Here is an 11835-nt window from a genome sequence, read left to right on the forward strand (position 1 = left end):
AGTTTGCTCACAGCACACCAGGGTTGCACAGAGGGTAGTTTAAGAAGCACTGCTCTAGCAGGAAGCTGGCTGGTTGGGGTCTTGGGAAGCTGGGTTCTGGTCCTGGCTCTGAAACTGACAGGGATGCTGGAACAGTTTTTATAGTGGGGGAACTGAGAGTTGTTGAACCAAACTGGAAACCCTGCCAGCCAGGGGGTGATGCGGCATCCCTGGAACACCTAGTGCTGTGCTGTGTGACCTTGGACAAGTCCCTTCTGTCTCTCTGGTTCCCCGATGCGTACCACTGCGAATCTCATCCGTTAGGTGAACTGAGGTCAAGGGTTTGCAGACGTATTAGGTGTTATGGAGGAATTGTGACATCTGAAGCACTCCTGCAGGGAGAGCAAGTCAGACACTGGCCCTCTCCCCTACCAGATGGGCAGATGGGGAGGCAAATTGAGGCAACATTCAATAAGGGATCCTTGGGAGACAGTGCAGTGACGTGCCCTGGCCGAATACTATGGTGGTGGTCACCAAGGGAAAGAACAAGGAGCCAGACACTCAAGCCGAGTTAGGTTTGTGAAGCTGTTCTGATCCACACAAGCTGAGGGTTTAGCCCATAGATAAACGGGCCGGCTGCGTGACTCTCCAGGGGCACCCATGGGCCAGATGCCGTCTAGCTGCAGATCTGCTTTAGTTCTCTAACTGGGGGATGTTCTCGTTTTGCAGGAAGCCGGTAAGATGGTGGCTGGGCCTTTCCTAGACTCTCCCTTCTCTCGGGTGTGTTGGCTTCTCGTGTTCTTCATTACCCTGGAGGTTCTCCTGACGGGATCCAGCTGGAGCTGCCCTTCCAGGTGCAACTGTTCCTCCCAGGACCGGTCTGTCTTCTGCATCCGCCAGCATCTGACCACCGTGCCGGGGGGAATCCCCCCAGACGCCGAGCTCCTGGACCTCAGCAAGAACCGGCTCCGGACCTTGCAGCAGGGCATGTTCTCTCGCCTTCAGCCCTTAAAGGAGCTGGACCTGAGTGAGAATATCATCTCCAATATCGAGCCCGGAGCCTTTAACAGTCTAAAGAAGTTGATGATCCTGAGGCTGAAGAGTAACCAGCTGAAAATCGTCCCACCTGGAATCTTCACGGGCCTCCCGAACCTCACTGTCCTCGACATCAGCGAGAACAAGATTGTCATCTTCCTGGACCACTCCTTCAAAGACCTGTTCAACCTGAGGCGGCTGGAAGCTGGGGACAACCACCTGGTCTTCATCTCTCCGCAAGCCTTTAGTGGGCTGGTCCGCCTGCAGCAGCTCACCCTGGAGAAGTGCAACCTGACAGGCGTCCCCCAGCTCGCCCTAGCCCAGCTTCAAAACCTGGTGGAGCTCCGCTTCAGAGTGCTGAATATCAGCGTCCTGCACAACTACGCCTTCCAGCGGCTGCACCGCTTAAACCTGCTGGAGATCAACCGCTGGCCTTTCCTGACGATGCTGGAGCCCCGCAGCCTCTTCGGCCTGAACTTGACCTCCTTGTCCATCACCAAGTGCAACCTCAGTACTGTCCCTTATGAGGCGCTCCGGCATTTAGTGTATCTCCGCTACCTAGACCTCTCGCACAACCCCATCTCGATGATCCATGGGAAGCGGTTGAGAGACCTGTTGCACCTTCAGGAATTCCACCTCACTGGAGGTCGCCTGGCCACCATCGCCACAAGTGCCTTCCAAGGACTCAACTACTTCCGGCTGCTCAATGTCTCCGGTAACGCCCTGAGGACCTTGGAGGAAGGGGTCTTCCACTCAGTGGGGAACCTGGAAATCCTGCGGCTAGATAGGAACCCCTTGGCCTGTGACTGCCGGCTCCTGTGGATTATCCGGCGGCGGCGGAGGCTCAACTTTGGAGGGCAGCAGCCCACCTGTGCCAGCCCGACGATGGTCAAAGGGAAAGTCTTCAAGGACTTCTCCGACGTCCTCCTGCCCAGTCACTTCACCTGCAGGAAGTCTAAGATCCCAGACAAGACCCCTCGGCAGGTGAGCGTGGAAGAAGGGGGCAAAGCCACCCTGAGCTGTAAGGGTGAGGGGGATCCCCATCCCACCATCTACTGGGTCTCGCCTCATAACATCCGCCTGGACTCCAGACACAAGGGGCGGATGAGGGTCCTGGCAGACGGGACCTTGGTGATTGACTATGCCCTCGTTCAGGACAGCGGCGCCTACCAGTGCGTCGCTAGCAACGTGGCAGGGAACGACACTTTGATGGTGCATCTTCGTGTGAGCAACCCCTACGCCCAGTTCAGCAATGACTCCTTCCCGTTCTTCAACAGCAGCATCTTCAACAGCTCAGAGGCCTTCCAGACTCCCCTCATCAACGTGGGCACGCTGGTGGGAGTCCTGGCCATGGGCTTCCTGCCATTCCTCAGCTCGGTCACTGTCTGCTTCATCTTCATCTTCTTCTGGAGCAAGAGCAAAGGGAAGGTTAAGCATCATGCGACCTTCGAATTCGTCCCTCACTACCCCCAGGAGTCCTGGAACAAGCCACGCAGCAGTGGCAGTGGCAGCAAGTTTGCCATGAAACTCATGTGAGGAGAGGGCCCTTTTCTCTGGCTATTGCTTTGTAAACGCGGGAAAGAAGGAAAGTGAAAAAGGCAGAGAACTGATGCAGTCTTTGTGAGCTGCTGAGGCCAGGCCCACGCTCCACCAGTGTAGCAGCGCCAGTGGCCAGGGAGTCTCATGGTCAGCACAAAGCGGAAATCACTTCCAACGAGCTTTTTGGCTGTCAGCTTATCTGGACCTAGTGATGATGCTGCAGATTCGGTGCTAAGGCAGATGCTGGAGCAGTTATGGACGCGGTGGTGCAGAGACTGGACTGTAACCCCCCTTCACCACTAGGTCACCTGTTCTAACCTGGCCTGGAGAGTTAGGTCCCTCTGGGGAAGAAACTGACAGTCTCCAGGGACAGGTGTCACATCTCAATAACTGCTGAGTGGCAGCGGTGGAAGAGCTGTGGGGCTTATCCACCAAGCGGTCAGGTTTGAGGTGCATTGGTTGGGTAGCCTAAGGGAAATGCCAACATCCTACCACTGTGGAGAGAGGAAGTGCCCTGTGGTAGAGAAGGAAGGATGCTGTGGGCTTTTATAAGATCCTCGCTCCTTGCACTGGAGCAGAAACGTGGGAGAAATGATTAAGACCATCAGAGTGGGGCAACGTATCAGGGGCTTCGGCAGCTCTGCTAAAATAACGGCGGTAGATGGGGAATAGTTAAAAACAGGAAGTGTCCTCGCCAGGCCTGGAGTCATCTTTGTCCCTGAAATCACTCAGAACCTTAATGGCCTGTGCTGGGGAGAGATAAAATGTTCATCACCCTCCCCCTCCTTTTACAACCTCTCAGTCTGCAGTGAATTATTAATGTCAGGCAAAAAAACAAGCGTGCTGCTGAATGCATTCTGTTAAAACCCCTGGGGTTGGAAGTCTGGGCTAACACAAACCAGATGATTGAAAATAATAAATAATACTAAGTACTTCTATAGGGATGGTTATTGAGAGTTACCCCATCACCATAACTCTGTGATGCAGGTAAATCACATGATCCCTGTGATACAGATTGGGAAACTGAGGCACAGAGCTGCGCAGCATTGTGTTCTCTGCTTTTATGCTACAACCCTATGAACAAGGCAGGCACAGCTGGGGCCTAAATAACTGCGCTCAGTCACTGTGCAGGAATGTGCCAGGCCTGGTTACATACAGTAAGTGGCTCCGGCTGGTTTTTGGCATGTCTCAGAACACTGTGAGTGCCACTAGAGGGTTCACAAGCTGTAGTATTAACATCCAAATGGGGAAAAGGAGGCATGGATCAGCCCGGTGGTCGCTCAGCTAAGTTGGGAATACACTAGACGGTGCAACCACCAGAAATACTTACGTGCCACCCCACGCTAACCACTATACCCCACTTCCCAAGAAACACAGCAGCCAGGGAGTAACTCACAGCCTAGAGAGCCAGGGACAAAGTGAAGCCCCTGAGTTTTGTAGGAATTATTTGCAAAGATATCGGCTCACAGGAGCTAAAGTGCTGGTGTCTCTGCTATCCGGTGGCTGGTTCCCTCCAGAGCTCCAAGGTCTGCCGCATTCTCTGCAGAGCTGCACCACCTGGGACAAGCTCAAGATGGGCTCGGGGTGCTGTCACTGTGCGGACACCATGTCAAGAGCATTGCCCTTGGGCAAGTGGTACCCACACTGCAGCGGCAGCTCTCCAGGCTCTCCACCCAGCAGAATCCAAACTGAGGACATCTATGGTCCATCACCCCTTCTATACTGATTTCCCACCTGGGTGCAGTAAACAGAAACTGCTCTGGAGTCCCGGGGCAAAGGAATTTCAGGCACAGATGATGTTAGGGGTATGACTCTGGAAGCTACTTTTGCTCAGGGTGGGATTTAGGCTCCCTTGAGACCTGGTATTGGCCACACACTGAGGTTGCTAAGTCAGCTCCTGGATTTGAGCTGAAAGGGGCCTGTTTTGGTGCAGGCTGGGGAGCTTGTGGTTTTACAGGCAGGTGTGATCCCTGCTGCCTGCAACTAGCCAGGTGCTTTGCATTAGAGACGTGTGTCCTGAAGAAGAAGAAACCCAGGTGACCTTTATTAGTATTGGTGGTTTATACACACACAGTCCCTTTAAAAACATAAGAACTGGGTTAAACCAAAGGTCCATGCCGTTGAGTAGCCTGTCTGCCAACAGTGGTCAATGCCAGGTGCCCAGAGGGAGTGAATCACACAGGTAATGATCAAGTGATCTCTCTCCTGCCATCCATCTCCATCCTCTGACAAACAGAGGTGAGGGACACCATTCCATACCCATCCTGGTTAATAGCCATCAATGGACCTAACCTCCATGAATTTATCTAGCTCTTTTTTTTTTTTTTAAAGCCCTGTTACAGTACTAGCCTTCACAGCCTCCTCTAGCAAGGAGTTCCATAAGTTGACTGTGAGCTTTCTGAAGAAGAACTTATTTTTATTTGTTTTAAACCTGCTGCTCATTGATTTCACTTGCTGGCCCCTAGTTCTCATACAGTATTATGGGAACAAGTAAATAACTTTTCCTTATTTGCTGTCTCCACGCCACTCATGATTTTATAGCCCTCTATCATATCCCCCCTTAGTCTCCTTTTTTTTTTTTCTAAACTCTGAAATCCTCCTCTCTCTAATCTCTTTTCATATGGGTCTCATTCCAAACCCCTCATCATTCTAGTTGCCCTTTTCTGAACCTTGTCCAATGGCAAAACCTCCTTTTTGAGGTGCTCAAGATGTGGGCATACGCTGGCTTTCGGTAAGGGCAATAAGATAGTCTCTATCCCTTTTTTAATGATTCCTGACATCCTGTTTGCTTTTTTGACTGCTGCTGCACACTGCCTAGATGTTTTCAGTGAACTATCCACGATGACTTCAAGCTCTCTTTCCTGATTAGTAGCAAAGCCATCCCCCACATGTTGTATGTTCTTTCCTACATGTAGCCCAGCCCCTTCACAGAAAGCCCTGGGCTTGGTCTGTCATGCTGCTCGTAGTCTTTGGTGCTACTTGGGAAATAAATCTCCCCTCAAGCCGTCTTTCTCAATTGCCTTTTTCCACTCCCTCCTTGGAGAAATTGGAGCACCGCTAAGGACCCTGAGAGATTTTGGCCCCTGCATTTTTACAGCAGCTTGGCTGAGGTTTGGATTTAACCCAGTAGCTTCCTAATTACATCTGGGGCATGCCAAATGGAGAGAGATTTCTGTCACCTGTGTGCTGGGGGTGGGGGCTCATTGTTTAAGAGGGAAATTGGCTCCTAGCCATGGCTGTGAGCACAGAGCAGGATTCACAAGAGGCCACAGACTAGGGTTCAGCAGCCCCCGGCACTCATGCTAAGAGTGGCACATGAGCTGATCTGCATCGGCACTCAAGGTAGGAGCTTAGTCCCTCCCCTCCTCTTTGCAGCTGGGGGCTTTAAACTGTGCTGCCTGTGGAGTAATAAGAGATCAACTAATGCTACCAACTGCCACCTGAATGGTAAAGTGCTGCAGATTCATTCATTTTTAATGTAGCTGTTGTAAGTAGAACTTTTAGTGACTTGAAAAAGTATCACTGGCTCTTTGCTGGTACATAGAGGTCCAAAGGTCATATTTGAGTACTCTGCCTTGGAAAGGTTGCTGACTCCTGCCTCAGACCATGGTTCTCAGTGGCTCTGTTCCTGCTCCAGTGATGGGGATGAAAGGCCAGGAGTAGCGCTGCAGTAGGTGTCAGCTTTAAGCTCCCTGTGCCCTGCCTGATCCCTGGTGTCAGTTAGAGCAGCCTCAGGGCTGCTCTGACATGTGCTGCTTCCACAGGTGAGAGAGGGCAGGGTGCAAAGTGAATAGCTGCAGCCCACAATGCGCCCATGACCTCTCTCACATGCTTCCTGTGCCAGGGCTGCAGGCCAGCTTGGCTCAAGGGACATGTCTGTAAACAGCCCTCATCCTCCTGTTTGAAATTCCCCAGCTGGATTCTCTCTCTACACCAGACCCAAATCCAGAAGCCCTTGAATTGAGGTGGGTGGTCAGGTATTCAGAGACAGTGTGCTGTCAGGACAGCTGTTCTGGACCCTCTTTCAGGAGCTTTGGCTCAGCTGAGGCATTAACTGTCATCCCCCCCCAACCTCTGTGAAAGGGGAAACTGAGGCACCGAGTTTGGCTTTAAAGTTATCCTGTAAGTCATTCAAACCAGGATGCCTGAGTTCCAGGCCTTTCCTCCTTCCATGCCTGGGAGTAGAACCCAGGAGTCCTGATTCCCAATCCCCCCTGCTCTAACCACTAGCCCCAAATCACATGCCATGGCTGGGATTGGACCCATGAGTCCTGCCTCTGCTTCTGCCTCCCCACACTCACCCCCACCCCTGTATGCTGTAGCAGCCATTCCCAGCAAGGAAGCAGCCAAGGAACAACTGTGCTGATTTCCAGGGGGAGTGAGGCGCTGCATGGTCCCCAGCATGTCCTTGGGGCAGGTGTGTTGGAGAAGACCTTGGCTCCCACAGCAGGGACTGCAGCATACCTGGCCAGGGGGGTCACTGCAGGAAGCAAGCTGTGACACACACCCCTCTTTTAGACCCTGGTGCAGCCCAAGTGCTTGACTGGTCCATGCCATGGTTGTAGGGGGAGTCTCATGTGGCCCTCTGGGCAGCTGGACCATCTCCATAGTTCTCCACCAGCATAAGTTCATGACTTTGCCTGGGCCAGGCCCTGATCAAAAGCCCACAGAAAACCAGGGAGCCTTTCACCAGGCCCAAAGCCACATGGCATGACTCTCACAAACAGCAGCTGGGACCGGCAGCAGCCAGTGTGGGTGGATGGCTGTAGCCCAGCAAAGGTTGGCCAAGCAGGCTGGGTTTTGGAGGGCTGGCCTGTAAGTGGGGTTAATCAACCTCCTTTGTCCATTTTCACTGCCGCACCCAACTTCCTACCCTGTTATCTCTCTCTCTGAAGATGCAGCTGCTGGCAGGTCTGCTGACTCTCAGGGGTGGGAGGGGGGCTTTCCTATGGGGATTGCCCAAGGCACTGGGCAAGGTTCCAAAGTTGATTGGGTGCCTTTGAAATTCCAGCCTTCAACAGGACACTCAATGCAATTTCCACGGCCAGCTCATTATCCAGTGGGTATAGGTGGGGAAACTGAGGCACAGAGTAGCCAGGTCATGCTTGAGCTCATACAGCAGGTCAGTAGCAGAGCTGGGATTAAACACCAGGTCTTCAGACTCCCTGCCCAGTAACCTCCCATTCGGCCACTGAAGGCAGCTTCTCTCCAGTTGTGTCTTAGCTGCACGCTCCAATATTTATTGTGAGCTAATATTTCTCTGCTCTTGTGTTCTTGTCAAGATCTGAACCATGGGACCTCCTCTTCCCTACCCTCCCACCCCGCTCCACCTATGGAGCTCAGCGGTGGGCTTCTGAGGGTTCTCCAAGTCTTTCACATGTACCAAGTAGAAGCAAAAAAGCCCTAGCAGAATTCTGCAATAGCTGCAGGAGGAAAGGTTGACAACTCAGGCTGCTCTTCCAGCCGAGGATCCCCGGTCATTTATAAGTGTATCTTCTCAGGCTGCAACCTGGGGTAGTTCATATTTCATAACTGAGGCATGGAGCAGGCAAGCAAGGTGTCTGTTTACACTGCAAGAGCTGGGAAGAGGAGCCAGGACTCCCCGACAGGGTTCCCGCTAACTTTTTCCATCCCATGGGTGGAATATATCTTATGTGCAGCAAGGCAAATGTGGATGTGTACTACTAGTAGAAACACAGGCTGCTGTGGGCAGTCTGCTAATCAGCTGTGCAGCACCTGAATCGCTCCTGGGTGGCTGCCCAAGCACTCAGCTTACAGGGAACACTGCTCCTACTCCTGTCCTTCACAGAGCCACTGCTCTAACCACTCCTACCCCCACCCACTCTTCTCCCAGAGCCAGGAATGGAACCCAGGGCATTTGGCTCCCAAGATCCTGCTCCAACCACTAGCCAATATTCTCATTGAAATGAGCTATGAGATGAGGGGCACAAAGACAGATGGGGACATTCCCCTGCAGCTGGGAAGCAGGCACCAGAGCCACGCATGGGACTGCCACCCTATATCATTCGACCTACTAGGGAAGATGCACTGGCCATAGAGTAGGGGACACACCCAAACCAGGTAGTGGGTAAATATGGTGGACTTCTTTCGCAGGGATTAGACTTTACCTCTCGCGTGTAGCTGCCCAGCTCAATGGCAGTTCTCCAGCTATGACACCCACACAGTGAGCTAGGCAACTGGCAGTATCTACAGTATTGGGTCTGAAATCTAGCACACACAAGAGAAATTTACTTGTAATAATTTCCTGTAGAGTCATGGGCCTTATTCAACTCCTTGTTTTAAAAAAAAAAAAAAAAAAAAAAGCCCACTAGAACGGTTGTTAATAATTATACTTAGTGCTTTTCATAAGGAGATCAGAGTGTTAGACGGGTCAGCATGAGAGTCTGTATTTTAACAAAAATCAAGCAGTCCTGTAGCACCTGAGAGACTGACCATTTTATTTATTCGGAAATGAGGGTTTGTGGGTAAGACCCCGATGAAGTGGGTCTTACCAATGAAAGCTCATTACCTAATAAATAAAATTGTTAAGAAAATAAGAACAGCCAGACTGGGTCAGACCCAAGATCCATTTAGCCCAGTTCCTCTCTTCTGATAGTGGCTGATGCCAAGTGCCCCAAACAGAATGAACGGAACAGGTGATTGTCAAGTGATCCCTCCCATGTTATCCACTAGTCTTTAAGGTACTGCAGGACTGCTTGTTTTTTGCCATTCAATTAGAACGTTTGCACTGTAGTACAAGGCCAGGACGCCTGGGTTCTCTTTCCAGCTCTGTCATGTGATTGTTCTGTGACCTTGGGCAACTCACCAGGCCTTAGCTTCTCTGCCTGGATGACAGGGTGTGAGGCCTCAACCCTTCAGGTGAGGCTGAGTGGACTCATTATCCTTAGCAAAATGTTGGAAGTTCCTGGCTGACAAAGGTCTGGAGGGATTTTCGGGTTTGTTACTCTTTATTTGCCCTGGTCCTTTGTGGTCCCTCCATTACAGCCAGGCAGGAGAAATGACAACAGGAAGCTGCTTCTTGAGATGGTCCAAATCCAAGTGACAAACTCTGGCTTTGAATTTGCAGAGGGGCAGAGGTTCCAAGCCAGCACATGACTCTGCAAAACACAAAGCTCTAATAACTGCAGGGTGCGCCGGCTGTCAGATGAGGGAGCCCACAGTCGCAAATGATCCTGGCTGCTGGAAATAAGAAGTAGATGGCTCAGAGAGGCTTGCCTGGGCTTAGAGGAAAAAATTGGCACAGGAGGGAGAGTCAGCCCAGTGGGAAGGGCACAGACTGGCAGCAGAAGAGATGCTGCTGCCCAATTTTTAAGCATTGAACAGTTCCTGAGCTCAGTGCTGCTTCCCCAGAAATCAAAGCCCTATGCAAGGCCATGTGTAGATCATATTTTTTCTATTAGGGGAATGGGCTCGCTGCAGGTCACGGAGAGAATCAGCTGGGGAGAAAGCCCAGATTCCCATTTTTCCCCCTTGTACTAAACATGCACCCCATCCACCTCCGAGAGTGGGGAAAAGAACCTAGAAGTCCTCAGTCCCAGCTCCTGTGCTGGCACTGAGAATCCAGGATTCCTTGGTCCCAGCCACCTGCTTTAACCACCAGACCCAGCTCCCCTGCTGACACAAGAGAACCTAGAAGTCCTCAGTCCCAGTCCACTGGTCGAAACACTAGCCAGTAATGCTAATACAGCCTGCGGTCCTGTCCTGCCTTCCCTAATGAAGAAAAATAAAATCAGGGAGCTGCCATAGACTTCCAAGAGAGGGGGTAGATAAAACCTTGAAAAGCTCCATTTCCCAAACACACCCAGCAGCACAGACCAAGCTCCCTTCCTTGAGCGCAGCAGGGTGAGGCCCTAGGCTGGATCAGTGCCCCGCCCCGAGCAGGAAGAGCCCTGCTGGCCCCATGGGCCTTGACCAAGCCTCCCTGTGGAGCTTGTTCAGCCTAGAGATGGGTGGGTGGGGGTCTTAGAAGGAGGATCCAGGCTCCTAGGGGGTGGTACTCTAGAGGAGAAGGATCACACAGCCAAGGGATGAAGGGGTTTCTGCCTGGGGAACCTGCTGGAAAGTCTTGGCTGCACAAGTCCTTGTCTTCCCAAAGGCCTGGGGCTTTGCCTGGGCACCCTGGGGATGACCCCTGATGCTCATGGGTGGATGATGGGGTGAGATCCCCAGAGCAGCAGGGCTAGACACTGGCACAAGCCATGCCCAACTTTTCCTCATGGGAGGCTGGAGAGATATGACCATTACAGGCCTGTTGCTGAGGCAGTCACCAAGCTCTCCAAATTCCCGCCTTTGCTCCAGTTCAATCACACTCAAAAGTAGTGGAAAATGGTGGCTGTGTTCCACCCCAGCAACAGCTGCATTTTAGAACAGGTGAAGTCTTCCTCGCATACGGCCTCAGGTGCTTTGAGTCTCCGGAGGGGCAGGGGTGAGGTACAGGCAGTGACGTGAGATGTAGTTTGGGCAGGGAGGAGCTTATTCAGTATAATGCTGCTGAAAATGCAGATGTCGGGCTGTGAAAGCATTCAAACCCGGAGTCCCTTCCAACAGAACCAGCTCCCATGGGACATCCCAGCTGAGGGGTTGGAGAAACTTCTGAACAGGTACAGAGAATGGCAATGAAATGGATTAGGGGACAGAACAGCCTCCACATGAGGGGAGACTGAAAAGCCTGGAAACGCTGAGCGGGAAAAGAGGTGACTAAGGGGGAATGTGATGAATATGATAGGGATCAGGCCCATGGACAGGCCTGTGGGGCAGTTGCACAGGGGCCTGGAGCACTGGCCACCACTGCTGCTACTTTGCCAGTGGCAGCAGCCTGATGCCCAGCCCACTTTGAAGTGCTGTCCTGCTCCCTACAGCTGCAAGGGATGGGGATGGCCCAGTGCCACAGCTTAAGTGGTCCTAAGGACTGACTGCCCTGGCCCCCGCCCCCCACTTCTGCTCCTGGCCCTGACCCTTCCAGGGGCAGGGAGCCAGCTCCCCATCTGACTCCGCCCTGGGGCCTGCAGTAGCTGTTGGCCCCACTAATAGGGATCTACCAAATCACAAGCGATGTGGAGAATTTTACCCTTCCACATAACGCAAGAGTCAGGAGGGGCACCGATGAAATCAACAGGCAGCAGAGTTTAAATAAGCATAAAATAAGCACAAGGCACTTCTTCACGGTCAACCTGTGGAACTCACTGCCAGGGGACGCTGGGAAGACCACATAACTGGGTTCAAAAAAAAAGTCCCTGGAGGATGGGACCCAGCACCACACAC

General features: G+C 52.3%; 1 protein-coding gene across 1 annotated transcript; it reads left to right on the forward strand.

Annotated features, from left to right (window-relative positions):
- The first annotated feature begins 720 nt into the window (after positions 1 to 720).
- On the forward strand, positions 721 to 2550 carry LINGO4 (leucine rich repeat and Ig domain containing 4). Its single transcript, XM_074981126.1, has one exon. The coding sequence runs from the start codon at positions 721 to 723 to the stop codon at positions 2548 to 2550; it is 1830 nt and encodes a 609-aa protein (XP_074837227.1).
- Positions 2551 to 11835: the final 9285 nt, after the last annotated feature.

Source organism: Carettochelys insculpta, chromosome 30 (genome assembly GCF_033958435.1).
Source record: "Carettochelys insculpta isolate YL-2023 chromosome 30, ASM3395843v1, whole genome shotgun sequence".
Taxonomy (NCBI): Eukaryota; Metazoa; Chordata; order Testudines; family Carettochelyidae; genus Carettochelys; species Carettochelys insculpta.

Excerpts from the sequence above, each read along its gene's own strand:
- LINGO4 (XM_074981126.1), top strand. The coding sequence starts at position 721 with ATGGTGGCTGGGCCTTTCCTAGACTCTCCCTTCTCTCGGGTGTGTTGG.